The 20742-nt window shown below is 43.0% G+C and overlaps 1 protein-coding gene across 2 annotated transcripts; it reads right to left on the bottom strand.

Annotated features, from left to right (window-relative positions):
- Positions 1-670: 670 nt before the first annotated feature.
- Positions 671-17839, bottom strand: LOC139574606 (EH domain-containing protein 1-like). Of its 2 annotated transcripts, XM_071399343.1 has the most exons (7): positions 17760-17839; positions 17009-17433; positions 12561-12658; positions 5054-5295; positions 2267-2437; positions 1865-2029; positions 671-1615 (listed from the first exon to the last, which is right to left on the bottom strand). In XM_071399343.1, exons 2-7 carry the CDS (start codon positions 17395-17397, stop codon positions 1076-1078), a joined length of 1605 nt encoding a protein of 534 aa, XP_071255444.1. In that variant the 5' UTR covers positions 17398-17433; positions 17760-17839; the 3' UTR covers positions 671-1075. The 2 variants fall into 2 exon arrangements, with proteins under 2 accessions (XP_071255444.1, XP_071255445.1); XM_071399344.1 differs by lacking the exon at positions 17760-17839 and having other exon boundaries at positions 17009-17510.
- Positions 17840-20742: the final 2903 nt, after the last annotated feature.

The following is a 20742-nucleotide window of genomic DNA, read 5'->3' as shown; positions in this document are numbered from 1 at the left end:
AACCGGCTGCACATGTATAATCGTGCGTACGTTGAGTTTGTCTAATCTCCACCAGACGCGATCAGGACACGCCGGTTGAAATATCAAAACTCTGAACCAACTATATTAAGTTGGGGACAGGTCAAAACACACATGAAACTTTCAAGGCTATTTAGCTAGCTAGCTTGCTGTCGCTAGCTAATTTGTCCTGGGATATTAACATTGGGTTGTTATTTCACCTGAAATGTACAAGGTCCCTTTTTTCATGGATCTTTGTAGAATTCTGACCCATTTTGAGTCACACAAAATTGTGTGTTCTCTACTCCGACAATTAATCCACAGATAAAAGGGGAAACCTAGGTAGTTTCTAATAATCTCTCCTCGTTCAGTCTTCTGTGGATTTTATATGGCAGTTGGCAACCAACTTTAAGGTGCATTACCGCAACCAACAGGACTGGTGTGGACTTCATCTTTCAATCACCCACGTGGGTATACGCTCCTAAAAACCAATGAGTAGATGGGAGAAGCGGGACTTTCAGCGCGTCAAGTGTCTAAAATAGAACCATGTTAAATTTTAGCGCCTGGCTACGCAGATGCTCGCGAGCAGTTTAGATGAAATTATTGAATGTGTAAATTGCAACGCGGCCAGTATGTAAAAGTTTTCCAACATAGTAAATACTAGACTACCTTCTTGGGATAAATATTTCCTTTTAATTCATCTGAGAAAATAATAAAATGGAAGCATTTGAATGCATCTCATAGTAAACAGACAGGAAATACAAAAATATAGATAAAATATTCTAATTTAGAAGTTAATTGAGTTAATTATGTCTCTTTGGATCAACATATGGACAGTATATTTTTGGGATCTGATATATTTGCAAAACATTTATTTAGCAAGTTTCCCCATCCCATTCCCTCATGCAGCAATCAACCCATTCCGTTAATGTCCATTCATAAGTACCAACTCTCCACCCGCCCAACCCTCCCTCAGCTAATCTTCAGAAACATTTCCCCCCACGCCTCAAAACAACCCCTCCCCAGTCTCTCCCTGGCTCATTAGATTGTGGTTTTCCCCCTTCCTCCCAGTTCCATATCACTCTCCCATATCAATCTCCTGGTGGCGTTTAGAAGGTGGCACTAGGTGTTCCGGAAGCTTCCCCGGCAGCTCATGCCCCTCTAGCTTCACCTTGATCAGGTGATTGGCCAACGCAAATTCCTCGTCGTCCAGGTAACCATCCTTATCCACGTCAGCCAGCTTCCAGATCTTGCCCAGGACCGTGTTGGGCAGCTTGGACTTCACCATCTCCTTCTTGGCTGCCGCGCCTGACACTTTACCATTGATTGGCGACAGCGTGTAGAAAATCTCATCGTATGAGGGTTTGTCCCTGCCCACCACCCACTCCAGCTCGTCGATGCCTTCCCCGGCTCCCTCTCCATAGCCGTGGCCGAAGGGGCCGGACATGGTGCCCTCGAAGGCGCCTCCGTGGACAGCCTGGCTGGGCATGGCGGCTTCCTCCTGGCGGACCAGGGTCATGAGGCAGGCGATGTCGTTTGCCAACATGTCCTCCACAGCCTCTAGCAGCTTGGGCTTCATGGTAGAGAACTTAGAGAAGTCGTGTCCAGCCAGGAGCTCCTACAGAGATGAAGGAGATGGGAGATATATACTATGTTAAAGGTCTGAGGTCATTAACAAAGAATATGTTCATCATTGGATGGTCTTCATTTCTTCAACAACATAATATGGAGGACAGGATAACACTTCAGTTTGTAGAGTCACATTGATTAACCTCTGGTGTGGACGTGTGTACGGAAACTATACCATGAACTTTTCTCTGAGGAAACAAAGGCTAAACTAGATATGGATTCAGAGGCTCCATCTCACCTGCATCTTCTTGAGTTTAGGGAAGTCTCCAGGGGAGATCTGATGTTCCCTCTCTATCTTCAGGTACGTCTCTCCCAGGTTGGCGATCAGCTCCTTCTTTTTGTTCTCCTTCCCAAACACACTGGGCATCTCCTTCTTCAGAGAGCTGATGATGTAGGCGTGGACCTGGACAAGGGTTCAAAGGTCACACATCCTTTAGAAACAAGCTATTGACCCAGACTGATATTCTGCCATAATATTCCTAAAGATGTAGGCATGGACAAGGGTTCAAACATCCTTTAGAAACTACCTGTTGACCCACAACAAAATACTACTAACTTTAACTCTGCTAAAGTGTCCTCTTGGATATTCCATCACACCTTCCCTACACCCATCTGGGAACCCTCCCCCATCCCGTCTCACCTTAGCCAGCCGTGCCCTCTTGATGAGGTCATTGAGTTTCCGTATCGCTGCATTCCGGGGAAGCCCCTGAATGTCCTGGAACAAGTCCTGTTCCTCAGCCTCAAACAGCTTCCTGTTGTCAGGGATCAGGAGAGGCTGGGCCCAGAACGACCCGATGTACACCCTCACCACCTGAGGACCACAATACACACACGTACACTCAGCAAAAAAGTAAACGGCCTCTCATTGTCAACTGCGTTTATTTTCAGCAAACTTAACATGTTATGTTCATACAAATATTTACACAAGACTCAACAACTGAGACATAAACAAGTTCCACAGACATGTGACTAACAGAAATTGAATATTGTGTCCCTGAACAAAGGGGGGGGGGGGTCAAAATCAAAAGTAACTGTCAGTATCTGGTGTGGCCACCAGCTGCATTAAGTACTGCAGTGAATCTCCTCCTCATGGACTGCACCAGATTTGCCAGTTCCTGCTGTGAGATGTTACCCCACTCTTCCACCAAGGCACCTGCAAGTTCCCGGACATTTCTTGGGGGGAATGGCCCTCACCCTCCGATCCAACAGCTGATCCAGGATCTTCGCTGGCCATGGCAGAACACTGACATTCCTGTCTTGCAGGAAATCACGCAAAGAACGAGCAGTATGGCTGGTGGCATTGTCATGCTGGAGGGTCATGTCAGGATTAGCCTGCAGGAAGGGTACCACATGAGGGAGGAGGATGTCTTCCCAGTAACGCACAACGTTGAGATTGCCTGCAATGACAACAAGCTCAGTCTAATGATGATGTGACACACCACCCCAGACCATGACGGACCCTCCACCTCCAAATCGATCCCGCTCCAGAGTACAAGCCTTGGTGTAACGCTCATTCCTTCGACGATAAACGCGAATCCGACCATCACCCCCGGTGAGACAAAACATCTGACTCGTCGGTGAAGAGCACTTTTTTTCAGTCCTGTCTGGTCCAGCGACGGTGGGTTTGTGCCCATAGGCGACGTTGCCGGTGTTGCCGGTGATGTCTGGTGAGGACCTGCCTTTACAACAGGCCTACAAGCCCTCAGTCCTGCCTCTCTCAGCCTATTGCGGACAGTCTGAGCACTGATGGAGGGATTGTGCGTTCCTGGTTCTGGTTCCTGGCAGGTGTGATGTTCAGATGTACAGATACTGTGCAGGTGTTGTTAGACATGGTCTGCCACTGCGAGGATGATCAGCTGTCCGTCCTGTCTCCCTGTAGCGCTGTCTTAGGCATCTCACAGTACGGACATGCAATTTATTGCCCTGGCCACATCTGCAGTCCTCATGCCTCCTTGCAGCATGCCTAAGGCACATTCACACATATGAGCAGGGACCCTGGGCATCTTTCTTTTTGTGTTTTTACAGAGTCAGTAGAAAGGCCTCTTTAGTGTCCTAACTTTTCATAACTGTGACCATAATTGCCTACCGTCTGTAAACTGTTAGTGTCTGAACGACCGTTACACAGGTGCTTGTTCATTAATTGTTTATGGTTCAACACTGGAAACAGTGTTTAGACCCTTTACAATGAAGATCTGTGAAGTTATTTGGATTTTTACGAATTATCTTTGGAAGACCGGGTCCTGAAAAAGTTTATGTATATACACATATCCCCCCACACACACACACACAACCGTTCAAAAGTTGGGGTCACTTAGAAATGTCCTTGTTATTGAAAGAAAAGCACATTTTTTGTCAATTAAAATAACATCAAATTGATCAGAATTACAGTGTAGACATGGTTAATGTTGTAAATGACTATTATAGCTGGAAACGGCTGATTTTTGATAGAATATCTACATAGGCGTACAGAGGCCCATTATCAGCAACAATCACTCCTGTGTTCCAATGGCACGTTGTGTTAGCTAATCCAAGTTTATCATTTAAAAAAAGGCTAATTGATCATTAGAAAACCCTTTTGCAATTATGTTAGCACAGCTGAAAACTGTTGTGCTAATTAAAGAAGCAATAAAACTGGCCTTCTTTAGACTAGTTGAGTATCTGGAGCATCAGCATTTGTGGGTTCGATTACAGGCTGAAAATGGCCAGAAACAAAGAACTTTCGTCTGAAACTCGTCAGTCTATTCTTGTTCTGAGAAATTAAGGCTATTCCATGCGAGAAATTGAAGAGCTCATACAACGCTGTGTACTTCTCCCTTCACAGAACAGCACAAACTGGCTCTAACCAGAATAGAAAGAGGAGTGGGAGGCCCCGGTGCACAACTGAGCAAGAGGACAAGTACATTAGATTGTCTAGTTTGAGAAACAGATGCCTCACAAACACCAATCTCAACGTCAACAGTGAAGAGGCGACTCCGGGATGCTGGCCTTCTAGGCAGTTGCAAAGAAAAAGCCATATCTCAGACTGGCCAATAAAAATAAAAGAATGTCCAGTGTCACCTTTTCACAAGGACATTTCTAAGTGGCCCCAAACTTTTGAACAGTAGTGTATATGCCATTTAGCACACCTTTGTCCAAAGCGACTTAGAGTAGTGTGGGTGACCCCAGAGAGAACACAATGGAAATAAGTTGTTAGACTTTACTGTTTCTTTTATCCTTAAATGTTGTTTTGTTTTGTTGTAGTCCGACAGCTAAGGCAACTCTATATGTATTTAAAAATGTCTGCATCTGATATGGCACCCTACTCCCAATATAGTTACTTTTGATTGTGGGAAAGTAGTGTAATATATAGGCAAAGTAGTGAACTAAATAGGGAATAGGGTGCGATTTCAGGCACATCTTTGTTGAAATAAAACAAATAATAAGTCACCTCGGGGGTGTTGATGATCTTCCCCAGCGACCACATGAGGGCACCGTAGACTCTCATCAGCTGCTGCGTGTTGATCTGGTCAGCCTTGTTCAGCACCACGCGCATCTTGTCCTCGTGGTTCTTCAGGGCGCGGATCACCTCAGAGAACTCGTCTGAGATGTCTAGCTTGTGGGCGTCAAACAGGAGGATGATGCGGTCCACACGCTCCGCAAACCACTCCAGTACTGCTGCAAAGTCATACCCTGTGGAACGGCAAGGCGGGTTATGCTGGATTCACAGTCTGGACTGTGTCTATCAGCAAGACTTATGTTGAGGAGGAACCCCAAATGAGATTGTGGGGAGAAAGATGAGATGACAAAATGAATAGGAAAAGTGGGTATTGGGTTTTGAGGGTGTGGGTGGTGGTGTATTGTGGCTAACATGACCCTATAATGGACAACACTACTGATCGACATACTGAAAGTATAGACCCTATGCAGCATGTTTCAAAACATCTCTGATACTGTCCAAATATTCACACGTGTTCAGTGCCATCCTCTTTAGCCTATTTAAAAAACAACAGGAAACAGAGGAGTCTGAAAAGCAATAGGAACAGAGAGGCTTTTCCTTTTCTGAACAGAAGCCTGGGGAGTTCTGGTGCAGCGAGCCGAGGCTCTTTAAAAACACAAAGGAAGAGAAATAGAGGGGGGAATTATGGTTTTGATTAGTGCAGTCATCTGATCGGAGAAGAATGCAGTCAGTCAGTCAGTCTAAAAAGCTAATCTATGCAGCTGGCCACACAATCAGCACCAGATCTGCTGCACACGCATTCCAGGGGCAGGCTTTGTGCGTGTGTGTGTCAGGGGGGTGGGAGGGGCAGTGGAAAGAGTGAGTGGGAGAGAACAAATGCGAGCAAGAGAAAGTGAGTGAAAGAGACAGAATCACAGACAGAGAGGAGAAAGGGAAATCATAACACTAGCATATTAAGACAGGAGAGAGAGAGATGGGGGAGACGGAGAGAGAGAACGATAAGGGAATCTGAAAGTCAGAGGCCTGTGGGATTTAGAGGACATTCTTTCCATTAAATGGATAGTTTGAAACAACTGTCCCCACACAATGACTACTGCACCACTCTCTCCAGTCTACCAACAACTGTTGCTTCTAACACACACAACACCGGCCCCCGGCACAGTCATACCCCCAATGAACAATACAGTCAGGTGTGTGTGTGTGCGTGTGTCTATGTGGAATCCTAGTGATCTGAGGTATGTATGTGGTATTGAAGTACGGCGTTTCACCCCCCAAGGCTAAATAGGGTACTCTTGACACACATAGATGTATGCATTTACACACACTTTCCCTCTGCTCCTCCTCTCATAGTTCTTAGCTATGTTTATCTCTCATACTTTCCCTCTGCTCCTCATCTCATAGCTATGTTTATCTCTCATACTTTCCCTCTGCTCCTCATCTCATAGCTATGTTTATCTCTCATACTTTCCCTCTGCTCCTCATCTCATAGCTCTTAGCTATGTTTATCTCTCATACTTTCCCCTCCTCATCTCATAGCTCTTAGCTATGTTTATCTCTCATACTTTCCCCTCCTCATCGCATAGCTCTTAGCTATGTTTATCTCTCATACTTTCCCTCTGCTCCTCATCTCATAGCTCTTAGCTTTGTTTATCTCTCATACTTTCCCCTCCTCATCTCATATCCATGTTTATCTCAAAATTTCCCCTCCTCATTTCATAGCTCTTGGCTATGTTTATCTCTCACACTATCACCTCCTCATCTCATAGCTCTTGGCTATGTTTATCTCTCATACTTTCCCCTCTCATAGCTCTTAGCTATGTTTTTATCTCTCAAACTTTCCCCTCCTCATCTCATAGCGCTTAGCTATGTTTATCCCTCATACTTTCCCTCTGCTCCTCCTCTCATAGCTCTTAGCTATGTTTATCTCTCTCATACTTTCCACATTTCATAGCTCTTAGCTATGTTTATATCTCATACTTTCCCTCTGATCCTCCTCTCATAGTTATTAGCTATGTTTATCTCTCATACTTTCCCTCTGCTCCTCATCTCATAGCTATGTTTATCTCTCATACTTTCCCTCTGCTCCTCATCTCATAGCTATGTTTATCTCTCATACTTTCCCTCTGCTCCTCATCTCATAGCTCTTAGCTATGTTTATCTCTCATACTTTCCCCTCCTCATCTCATAGCTCTTAGCTATGTTTATCTCTCATACTTTCCCCTCCTCATCGCATAGCTCTTAGCTATGTTTATCTCTCATACTTTCCCTCTGCTCCTCATCTCATAGCTCTTAGCTTTGTTTATCTCTCATACTTTCCCCTCCTCATCTCATATCCATGTTTATCTCAAAATTTCCCCTCCTCATTTCATAGCTCTTGGCTATGTTTATCTCTCATACTATCACCTCCTCATCTCATAGCTCTTGGCTATGTTTATCTCTCATACTTTCCCCTCTCATAGCTCTTAGCTATGTTTTTATCTCTCAAACTTTCCCCTCCTCATCTCATAGCGCTTAGCTATGTTTATCCCTCATACTTTCCCTCTGCTCCTCCTCTCATAGCTCTTAGCTATGTTTATCTCTCTCATACTTTCCACATTTCATAGCTCTTAGCTATGTTTATATCTCATACTTTCCCTCTGATCCTCCTCTCATAGCTCTTAGCTATGTTTATCTCTCATACTTTCCCTCTGCTCCTCATCTCATAGCTATGTTTATCTCTCATACTTTCCCTCTGCTCCTCATCTCATAGCTCTGTTTATCTCTCATACGTTCCCTCTGCTCCTCATCTCATAGCTATGTTTATCTCTCATACTTTCCCTCTGCTCCTCCTCTCATAGTTCTTTGCTATGTTTATCTCTCATACTTTCCCTCTGCTCCTCATCTCATAGCTCTGTTTATCTCTCATACGTTCCCTCTGCTCCTCATCTCATAGCTATGTTTATCTCTCATACTTTCCCTCTGCTCCTCATCTCATAGCTATGTTTATCTCTCATACTTTCCCTCTGCTCCTCATCTCATAGCTCTGTTTATCTCTCATACGTTCCCTCTGCTCCTCATCTCATAGCTCTTAGCTATGTTTATCTCTCATACTTTCCCCATCTCATAGCTATGTTTATCTCTCATACTTTCCCTCTGCTCCTCATCTCATAGCTCTTAGCTATGTTTATCTCTCTCATACTTTCCCCATCTCATAGCTCTTAGCTATGTTTATCTCTCTCATACTTTCCACATTTCATAGCTCTTAGCTATGTTTATATCTCATACTTTCCCTCTGATCCTCCTCTCATAGCTCTTAGCTATGTTTATCTCTCATACTTTCCCTCTGCTCCTCATCTCATAGCTGTTTATCTCTCATACGTTCCCTCTGCTCCTCATCTCATAGCTATGTTTATCTCTCATACTTTCCCTCTGCTCCTCATCTCATAGCTCTGTTTATCTCTCATACGTTCCCTCTGCTCCTCATCTCATAGCTATGTTTATCTCTCATACTTTCCCTCTGCTCCTCCTCTCATAGTTCTTAGCTATGTTTATCTCTCATACTTTCCCTCTGCTCCTCATCTCATAGCTCTGTTTATCTCTCATACGTTCCCTCTGCTCCTCATCTCATAGCTATGTTTATCTCTCATACTTTCCCTCTGCTCCTCATCTCATAGCTATGTTTATCTCTCATACTTTCCCTCTGCTCCTCATCTCATAGCTCTTAGCTATGTTTATCTCTCTCATACTTTCCCCATCTCATAGCTATGTTTATCTCTCATACTTTCCCTCTGCTCCTCATCTCATAGCTCTTAGCTATGTTTATCTCTCTCATACTTTCCCCATCTCATAGCTCTTAGCTATGTTTATCTCTCTCATACTTTCCCCATCTCATAGCGCTTAGCTATGTTTCTCTCTCATACTTTCCCTCTGCTCCTCCTCTCATAGTTCTTAGCTATGTTTATCTCTCATACTTTCCCTCTGCTCCTCATCTCATAGCTCTTAGCTATGTTTATCTCTCTCATACTTTCCCCATCTCATAGCTCTTAGCTATGTTTATCTCTCATACTTTCCCCATCTCAAAGCTCTTAGCTATGTTTTTCTCATACTTTCTCCATCTCATAGCTATGTTTATCTCTCATACTTTCCCTCTGCTCCTCCTCTCATAGTTCTTAGCTATGTTTATCTCTCTCATACTTTCCACATCTCATAGCTATGTTTATCTCTCATACTTTCCCTCTGCTCCTCCTCTCATAGCTATATTTATCTCTCATACTTTCCCTCTGCTCCTCATCTCATAGCTCTGTTTGTCTCATACTTTCCCTCCTTTCATAGCTCTTAGCTATGTTTATCTCTCATACGTTCCCTCTGCTCCTCATCTCATAGCTCTGTTTATCTCTCTCATACTTTCCCCATCTCATAGTTCTTAGCTATGTTTATCTCTCTCATACTTTCCCTCCTTTCATAGCTCTTAGCTATGTTTATCTCTCATACGTTCCCTCTGCTCCTCCTCTCATAGCTATGTTTATCTCTCTCATACTTTCCCCATCTCAAAGCTCTTAGCTATGTTTTTCTCATACTTTCTCCATCTCATAGCTATGTTTATCTCTCATACTTTCCCTCTGCTCCTCCTCTCATAGTTCTTAGCTATGTTTATCTCTCTCATACTTTCCACATCTCATAGCTATGTTTATCTCTCATACTTTCCCTCTGCTCCTCCTCTCATAGCTATATTTATCTCTCATACTTTCCCTCTGCTCCTCATCTCATAGCTCTGTTTCTCTCATACTTTCCCTCCTTTCATAGCTCTTAGCTATGTTTATCTCTCATACGTTCCCTCTGCTCCTCATCTCATAGCTCTGTTTATCTCTCTCATACTTTCCCCATCTCATAGTTCTTAGCTATGTTTATCTCTCTCATACTTTCCCTCCTTTCATAGCTCTTAGCTATGTTTATCTCTCATACGTTCCCTCTGCTCCTCCTCTCATAGCTATGTTTATCTCTCTCATACTTTCCCCTCATCTCATAGCTCTTAGCTATGTTTATCTCTCTCATACTTTCCCCATCTCATAGCTATGTTTATCTCTCTCATACTTTCCCCATCTCATAGCTCTTAGCTATGTTTTTCTCTCTCATACTTTCTCCATCTCATAGCTATGTTTATCTCTCTCATACTTTCCCCTCATCTCATAGCTCTTAGCTATATTTATCTCTCATACTTTCCCTCTGCTCCTCCTCTCATAGCTATGTTTATCTCTCTCATACTTTCCCCTCATCTCATAGCTCTTAGCTATGTTTATCTCTCTCATACTTTCCCCATCTCATAGCTATGTTTATCTCTCTCATACTTTCCCCATCTCATAGCTCTTAGCTATGTTTTTCTCTCTCATACTTTCTCCATCTCATAGCTATGTTTATCTCTCTCATACTTTCCCCTCATCTCATAGCTATGTTTATCTCTCTCATACTTTCCCCATCTCATAGCTATGTTTATCTCTCTCATACTTTCCCCATCTCATAGCTCTTAGCTATGTTTATCTCTCTCATACTTTCCCCATCTCATAGCTCTTAGCTATGTTTTTCTCTCTCATACTTTCTCCAACTCATACTTTCCCTCTGCTCCTCATCTCATAGCTATGTTTATCTCTCATACTTTCCCTCTGCTCCTCATCTCATAGCTATGTTTATCTCTCATACTTTCCCTCTGCTCCTCATCTCTTAGCTATGTTTATCTCTCATACGTTCCCTCTGCTCCTCATCTCATAGCTATGTTTATCTCTCTCATACTTTCCACATCTCATAGCTATATTTATCTCTCATACTTTCCCTCTGCTCCTCATCTCATAGCTATGTTTATCTCTCATACTTTCCCTCTGCTCCTCATCTCATAGCTATGTTTATCTCTCATACTTTCCCTCTGCTCCTCATCTCATAGCTATGTTTATCTCTCATACGTTCCCTCTGCTCCTCATCTCATAGCTATGTTTATCTCTCATACGTTCCCTCTGCTCCTCATCTCATAGCTATGTTTATCTCTATCATACTTTCCCTCTGCTCCTCATCTCATAGCTATGTTTATCTCTCATACTTTCCCTCTGCTCCTCATCTCATAGCTATGTTTATCTCTCATACTTTCCCTCTGCTCCTCATCTCATAGCTATGTTTATCTCTCATACTTTCCCTCTGCTCCTCATCTCATAGCTATGTTTATCTCTCATACTTTCCCTCTGCTCCTCATCTCATAGCTATGTTTATCTCTCATACTTTCCCTCTGCTCCTCATCTCATAGCTATGTTTATCTCTCATACGTTCCCTCTGCTCCTCATCTCTTAGCTATGTTTATCTCTCATACTTTCCCTCTGCTCCTCATCTCATAGCTATGTTTATCTCTCATACGTTCCCTCTGCTCCTCATCTCATAGCTATGTTTATCTCTCATACTTTCCCTCTGCTCCTCATCTCATAGCTATGTTTATCTCTCATACTTTCCCTCTGCTCCTCATCTCATAGCTATGTTTATCTCTCATACTTTCCCCATCTCATAGCTCTTAGCTATGTTTCTCTCTATCATACTTCTCCATTTTGTCCCTTCTTTCCTTGTCTCTACTCTCTTGGGATCTCTGCCCAGCTCTCTAGCAGTCTTGTTTAGCAGTATTTTTGCTTGGGGCTAGATTCTGTTCATGTCTGGAACCAACAGAAACATGAACAGCTTCTACACCCAAGCCATAAGACTGCTTATTAGCTAATCGGAGTACCTGCATTAACCCACACACTCCGGACTCTACCCACACATACTTATGCCACATACACATAACATACACATGCACACAGACACCATATACACTGCTGCTGTCTATCATTTATCCTGTTGCCTAGTCACTTTAACACTACCCATATGTACATAGCTACCTGGTACTCCTTGTATATAGCCATGTTCTTTTTTTTACTCGTTATTCACTGTGTATTTACTTCTGGTGTCACTATTTCTTAATTTTAAAAAACAAACATATACACTCTACATTCAACTCTGCATTGTCGGAAAAGGATCTGTAAGTAAGCATTTCACTGCTAGGCTACACTTGTTGCTTATGAAGCATGATGTGACAAATACAATTTGATCTCTCAACCTTTCACTTGTAGTGGGAAAAAATGACCCAATAAAAAATTATATTACCAAATAGTATTAGCAGAATGAGCCAATAAGATATTGGCTGAGCATTATCAGAAAAAATGTGCAACATATGGATTGTGGGGAAACTCAGTCATCTCAGTTCTAGTCAGCTTCCCTTCCTAGGACCCCAAATGTCATAAGAGTCAGTTGCATTAGTTGTACTTCTCTTAACAGAAAAGAGAAGTATTGCATACTATTCTCTCATCTTAGGTGAGGTTTAAATTGCCTGTGTTACCTCTGACCCACTTAGTGGTTGACACAGTCAGGCTTGACACCTTTATAGAGATAACTGTGATAAATGACTGTGGAAAAAACATAAAAGCAAGTGTTTTTGCGTGGGTGTGAGGCTGACCTCTGCTTATCCTCTGTTTCTCTCCTGACAGGATTCCAGGGGTATCAATGATACTGATGCTCTCCAGGACCGGGTTGGACATCTGAGCACACGTAAATCTGCAAGGAGATGGAGTGGAGGGTGGATGTGAAAGAGGTAGATATAAAAGAGAGAGAGAAAGGGATGGGGGAGAGGGACATTAACAACCAGTTAGGTGAGGATGTTGACAAAGACAGGCATTGATCTACGTCTAAACTATGCTTACAGTCAACCTGTCACAGCTAGAAATGGGAATTGAATGGTTTGCCTGGAAGTGGAACAAAACAAAATTCAAAAACAAGTTTGAGAGAGTTGAATGCTGCATAATTTATTCAATTGTCCATAGAATAACTTATGAATAACCTTGACTCACTGGCAAGTCTAAACAATACATCATATTATAGTCGTGCATTAGTCAGCCCAAACATGTTTTCAGCCTAAAACTTCAAGTAGGTAAGTGTATAATTGGGAGCAAATCATGACACACACAGAGAAAACAACATGTTTTGTATCTGGAGAGAGAGGGCTAGGTCAGTCAAACAGAAGACTACAGTTTCCTCAAGCAGGAACAACGATTGTTACGTTTGACCACTTATTTTCCTTCTCATCCCAGAACCCTGCTGCCCCACCGCTCCCTCAGAACCCTGCTGCCCCACCGCTCCCTCAGAACCCTGCTGCCCCACCGCTCCCTCAGAACCCTGCTGCCCCACCGCTCCCTCAGAACCCTGCTGCCCCACCGCTCCCTCAGAACCCTGCTGCCCCACCGCTCCCTGAGAACCCTGCTGCCCCACCGCTCCCTCAGAACCCTGCTGCCCCACCGCTCCCTCAGAACCCTGCTGCCCCACCGCTCCCTCAGAACTTATATTCTGGACATTATGCTACAGGCATTAGGTCACAAGACTAGTAGAACTAAGCTCTTAGCTTACATTATTACACAACCACTCATAGGAGAGGAAATGTAAGGCCAAACAAGAAGTAAAAGAAATAGGGGAGTGAAAACTCCTGTGGTAGAGTAGTATGATATCACAATGGGAATATTTGCCAAATATACAACGTCTCCCCACAGTGACCACATGTACATATCCCAACCAGAAGCTATTGATTACAGGCAACATCTGCACTGGGCTAAAGGCTGGAGCTGCCACTTTCAAAGTGTGGAACACTAATCCTGACGCTTATAAGAAATCCTGCTACGGGACAACAATCTTTCCCTCAATGTCAGCAAGACAAAGGAGCTGATCGTGGACTACAGGAAACGGAGGGTTGAAAACGCCCCCATTCACATTGACAGGGCTGTAGTGGATGGAGAGCTTCGAGTTCCTCAGGGTCCACATCACTAAGGAATTAACATGGTCCACACACACACACAGTCATTGAGAAGGCACAACACCTCTTCCCCCTCAGGAGACTGAAAAGATTTGTCATGGGCCCTCAGATCCTCAAGAAGTTCTACATCAAGTCATAGACCAAGTCTGGAACCAACAGGACCCCCAACAGGACCCTGAACAGCCATAAGATTTCTAAATAGTTAACCAAATAGCCACTCGGACTATTTGCAATCCCCCCCCCCCATACTAAATAGTTTGACTCATCCCATATGCTGCTGCTACTGTTTATCGATCCTGTTGCCTAGTCACTTTACCCCCTCTACATGTACATATCATCACTCACTGGGTATTTGTTCCTTGTGTTATTATCTTTCTATTATTTTTCAATGTTTCTCTCTGCATTGTTGGGAAGGGCCTGCAAGTAAGCATTTCACTGTCAGTCTACACCCGTTGTTGACGAATGTGATTTGAAAGTCCACGCCTTCCCGTTTATCTAACATTTTTCACACAAAGCTCAGCACAACTGTGCTATCCTCAGAATCGCTCCTGCTCCACCAGACACTACTCAAACAGTAACCCACATCCCTTCTTCCCCCTCCCTCTCTGAACCCTTCATCAGGCAGCCCTACAACTCCCCAAAGTGAAGAAATACTATGAGGCTTGAGGACATGGTGGACATTGTGTGCAAGACAAGTAGGCCTAAGTACTTAACAACACATTTCCCTTTGAGATGTTACTGGAAGACCCCATGCAGTAATGTGCAGAGTCAGTCAGTGTCCTGAAATAACAGGCTGAGTTCAGTAAAACGGAACCCCAATAGCCTTTGACTCTTACTACACCCATTGTGGACACACACACACACACACACACACACACACACACACACACACACACACACACACACACACACACACACACACACACACACACACACACACACACACACACACACACACACACACAGAGAGAGCGTCCGATGGCTGGTTGTGGTAATTAAAGGCCAATGCTATGGTTATAGATCTATAATCATCTCACCATCTGTGTCTGTGCTGCTCCCTCGGTTACAATAGTCATCAGTCTTGTTGTGAAACAGCCCTGTCTAATGGGCCTTGTTACGCCTTGTTCATCTCGTCAATTAGCATCTAAGCAAGGCTAATTATCAATTGACCCTCATTGACTTTCTCTGCTATGAGCCAACAGAAATCAATTGTACCAATGCATCCTGGGCAATGTAGTACCCCAGAACAGGAGTGAGCAGCAGTGTAGTCCAGTATCAGTGGTGACCCATGTGTCTTGAACCAGCATATTGCGGTGTGCGAAGCACCACAGCTAATCTGAGGTTGAGGAAATGACCTATTGCCAGGTTGAGCACATGAGTTCCTCTAAAACCTGTCCAGTCAGTCTGTAGCACAGAGAGAGACAAGGCCAGGTTTATCTGACCATCTGTGTCTTGTGGTGACAGCCAAGCTCTCACAGAGAGGAGGTATCCATTAGAAAGAAGGACTACTTCAGTAAAGGACACTACAATAAACCAACCTTGAGGGATTCTGTGTTTAAAGTAGTGATGGGGGAAGAAAATACCAAAAGTTACATATCGGGATAATATTTGACGATATTTCATATAGTATTGTTTTTGACAATATAATTTTGGCACTTGTTGGCTGTACTGTACCTCCACCAAAACACCACTATTTTTCCTTCATAGTTTGTTCTCCATCTTTTTAAAATAGGGAGCTAATTTGTTTTCAGCACTTTTATTTCCATGATTGATCAAAACTTGTTTTCTCATGGCTCTCGTCCCTCTGCAGCAGACGCATGGTGAGCAATATGTTTGGAACATTAAATCGCAATAAAATCACAGCATCGAATCTTAATACATGTAGAAAATGGGGAGAATCGCAATAGCCTACATATCCTCAGTATTGTGATAATTTGGTTTATTTAGAGATTCGATATGATTGGGATCCCTATTAGTCTTTGCCTATCGTGAGGTCCCTGGCAATTCCCAGCCCTAGTTTGAAGTCTGAAAGAAAATAGAACACACATAAAGCCCCAGAACAGACAAACTCCCATTGATTGTTGTCATAATGCCATATAGAACAGACTAGAACAACTGACTATGGTGTCAGAATGTGCCATAGAACAATCTGGATCACTGAATCACTTTGATTTGTCATGATAATGAGTCATTGAACACACAAGAAGACCAGATGAGTACTGACTAGTCGGCTGCGTTTAGACAGGGAGCCCAATTAAGTGGCAAAATATCAGAATTAGGCTGCCTGCAACCATTATAGCCTAGATGCTGACTGACTGTGCTGTCACACTACCATAAAGAACATACCAGCACTGCACTTTGACTTTGTCTCATAGCAGTCAGAAGCCACAGTGGGAGTTGGCCAGCTGTTACTACTGATGTGGCATCTGTAGCCTGCCCTGGGATGTCCATTCAACTAAGAGGAAGACATAACTCACTGTTGTCTGGCTACTGTAAACAAAGTCATTCATATTTTTTCATTTACCTTACAGTGACATGAGCCCAAATCAATCTGCTGCAGTGTTGCCAGACTAGGATGTGACTCATCTAGTTTAGGCTAGGTGCTGTTACACACTGTTCAAATAGCCAAGGGGAAAAGGTTGTCTACTTGGCATGGTGACTTTTCCAGGTGGGTTAACAAACAGGTGTTTGTGGTGGGTGCAACAGAGGCTAAAATCTGTTGTGGTGATGAAATGAAGGTGTAAACACCTTGGCCTAAATGACTGGAGGAATATGATGCAACAGTAGAGATTTTGGTTCAAAAAGTCCCTACAGGGAGAGGCTTGTGCAGTAGGTATTATATGGAATGCTGGGAGTGGTGTCACTGTCAATGACATTATGACTGTCACCTGACACTTCATCAGATCAGATGATAAACAATGAAGTAACAATGTGTCCTTGTAGTAACTTTAGTGGCATGTACAGTAACTAGTTATTCTTTCAAGTTATGAAATGAGCTGCTGGCTATTAGTCCTACGTATGAGGTATAGCCTTTTTGCATACTGTACTTTACAAAAGGCATACGCTCCCCTACTAGTGCGTGGGAACTTGGAATGAGTATTTACCTGTTGAGGAACGCGTTACCAAATGCGCTGAGTTTGCGGAAGGGTTTTTTGGGGTCGACAACCAAGGCGTTGCCAGGTATCATCCCGTCCTGGTCACCGTGCATCACAGCTATGAAAGAGTCTGTTGTCGGCTCGGGCCCTATCCTCATACCGGGGAAGTCTTGCTCCATCAGGTGCCGAATGAAGGTCGTTTTCCCGGTCGAGTACTGACCGACCAAGAGAACCATGGGTTTGTTGTCGAAGTCCGCATCCTCGAGCGCCGGTGAGTGGAAGTCGTGGAATTGGTAGCTGTCCTCCAGGGGAAAGAGTTTAGTCCGGTAAAGTTTTTTCAAACCTTGCGAAACATCCTGGAACTGTTCTGGCGTTTTTTTATCCCTAGTGCGGAACATGGTGAGCTGGTTTGACACAACAGTGTCGCTTTGGATCTGAAAACAGCAGAGAGAGATGGCGATGTGGCTAAGTTGTTAGTGCAACTCTTATCACAGATCACAGTAGTAGAGTAACGTTAGCTAAAGTAGGCGAGGTCTTGAAGTGTTGATTGTCCCTCCCTCCTGACAAGCCAAACACGCCCCAACTAGTTTGTACTACTAGTCAATCACGCACCAAGCACAATCAAACTCCAGTAACTTGAGAATGAATGTATCTAGCCAGCTATTAGCAATCTTTTATAGAAGTCGAGAGCGTAATTTCTCTTAAACATTTAATAATAAACATACACTATTCTTCAAAAGGAGGAAAACATCACTTTTACCTGTCCTTTTGAGTTATGTGATCGCGTTCACCTGCTGGCTGACACTTGTGTGTGTGACACGCAGAAAGCGGAAGTGGAGTGTGAACTTCAAAATAAAAGTCCCACCGAATGAATGAAGTACGTAGGCCTATCGTCGCTCAAAATGATGAAGGTGAGGAACGAGGATGAAGAAACAGGCAATTGACTCCTCGTCATCTCACCCAGTCTTGTGACAGCTGCAGCACATTGCTGGTTTGGCCTCACTATCCGGCAATTCCTTAAAAGTTGGACTCAGCTCTATAATGCCCTGTCTGATAGCCAAATAAAAATGTGTGTGTGTGTGTTCATTGCTGGCCCAAATATGTGGTAGGCTGTGATAAAGACCAGACACACTAAACAAGAGAGACAATTACAGTAAATGCCAGTATTTTTATTGTGAAAAGAAACACTGAAAAGAAACACCATATAAATACATTAGTATTAAAAGGCCTACTCAAGTACAGTACATACAAGCGCACAGACAACGTCACATACAGTAGATTTAGGTCTACACAGTGCATCCAGGGTGACGACCAGAGGTGTCTCTCCGCCCATAACAGCAGCTCCACTGGAACCCTGAGCTATTCCATATGGAGATGCTGTTACAGCCAGCGGACACCAGACACTGGAGTTATAGCGCACTTTATTACACAGCCGTAAAGCCACATGATTCGATAGTAAACCATTTACGTACTCTTATCACAAGTCTCAAATTGTCTTGTCATATAGCGTGAGATTAGACTGCCCCCTGTTGATCAAAGAGAATTACAACACTGTGCCATAAATCTGAACATGTGATGACAATGCATAAAAAGCATGTGATAATGGAGCTAAGACACCATTAAGAATGATATATACTTTATTTTATTATTACCTTTGATCTACCTTATTGCTAATTTACAATACAGATTGTGTATCACTCAATTGTAGCAATAAAATCATGGTGATTGTGCCCACCAGCGCAATGTTCTCAAAGGGTTGGTCCTGTTCAGCACATACAGGAGGATGTCTGGTTGTCCTGTAAAGGGGGTCAGTAATTCAACTTCAATCAATGAAATACTTTTATATGGATTCATGATTTCAATTACATTTGCTGAATTCAGAGGATTTCAAACAGTATTGAACTTATAAAACAGTTATTATTTGTTAACCCTTTATTTCCAGAATCCTAGGCCTTCTCTAGTTCCAGAATCTTAGGCCTTCTCTTTCTCGCTGTCCTTCCCAGAATCTCTATAGACTTTGACTCACTGATCTTTACCTCCCACCCTTCCAGCTTTGCAAAACAAAACAATAAAACAATTCACGAGAGAGTGACTTTGGCCCCTTATTTCCTCCTTCAACTTTGTTCACCTTTCTGTCTTACATGTTGCTCTCTTTCTATGTTTTTAAAATTATTTGAGTTTCTTTCTCTGATCAGGGAATTCACACATCACTAAAGATAATCATTGAATCACTTATCAGCTGACTTTCTTTGTGCCTGCCAGTTACAAGAAGAGGAAACCGCAAGATGAAAGGCTACCAGTGTCCTAAATAAAACTGACTATGGATGGAATGATCTATTAAAATGTATAACATTTCTTCATCTCATCCAATGGGATCTCATAATGTAGACAGGTTGAGATTTAAACATAACAATTTAAAAACAAACTGAACCTACTCACCCTCAGGAACTGAAGTTCAGTAAAGTACTAGTCAAGGAAGTGAGCGAGGGCTGCTTAAGACCGTGAGAGGGAGAGAGAAATTAATCATTATACATACAGTAAATATGTAACAGGCCCTGCCCATAAACTTTGCATCCTGTTTGAACATCTATAGCCATGCAGTAAGACATTCGCAAGCACACAAAGCCGACACACACGTACACCACAGCAGGTTGGTGGCACCTTAATTTGGGAGGACGGGCTTGTGGTAATGGCTGAAGTGGAATGGTATCAAATACATCAAATACATGGTTTCCATGTATTTGATGCCATTTAATTTGCTCCGTTCCAGCCATTATTATGAGCCGTCTTCCCCTCAGCAGACTCCGCTGACGTACACACAATACATACGTATACACATACACACATACCCGCACACACACACAAACACACACACACACACAGTTTTGTACTGCTATCCTTGTGGGGACCAAAGAATTTGTTCCCATCCAAATTCCTATTTTTCCTCACCCCAACAATAAATCGAACCCTAACCTTAACCCTTAACCTAACCATAACCCTAACCTTAACCTTAACCCTAAGTCTAACCTTAACCCCAAACCCCTAACCCTGAAAGTATACCTAACCCCAACTCCTAACCCTAAACTTAACCATAACCCTTAACCCTAAACCTTACCATAATTATAACCTAACCCTTATTGTAACCCTAACCCTAAACCTAACCCCTAAGCCTAAAATAGCATTTTTCCTCGTGGGGACCAACAAGGATAGTTAAACAAAAATATACACACTCAGACACACACTAAACCCAAATTGTAAAAGTAAACACATGCTAGGGAATCAGATAGACCTATAGATACAAAACAAACTGCAAACAGGGGCCTGTTGCACAAAACTAGGATAAGGGATTAAGCCAGGATATCTTGGTGATCCTGGCTCAATTGATCCGTAATCCGGTTGCACTAAAGATGGATAGGGGGCAGGAGGATATGTTATGGTATAAATTACCATGGAGATTTATTCTGTGGAGCTAGCCTGCTCCAGACCAGGCTAAATTCCAGGATCTATTTAATCTCATCCCTAATGTCAGTCAGCAGTCACCACAAATGGAAACCAATAGTTATTTCACTGCTCACTATACATTGTTATCACATATAACTAGACCCACTGTTATTATTTAAACGTTTGTGATCATTAATTTCAATGATTTGGGATAAAAAATGATTTTTAGATGATGTTGCTATCATTAGATAATTTACAGTTTCCCATAGACTATAAGGCTATATATAAAATGATAGAATATT

Source organism: Salvelinus alpinus, chromosome 4 (assembly GCF_045679555.1).
Source record: "Salvelinus alpinus chromosome 4, SLU_Salpinus.1, whole genome shotgun sequence".
NCBI classification, from domain to species: domain Eukaryota; kingdom Metazoa; phylum Chordata; class Actinopteri; order Salmoniformes; family Salmonidae; genus Salvelinus; species Salvelinus alpinus.
This window is presented reverse-complemented; position numbering and strand designations above follow the sequence as displayed.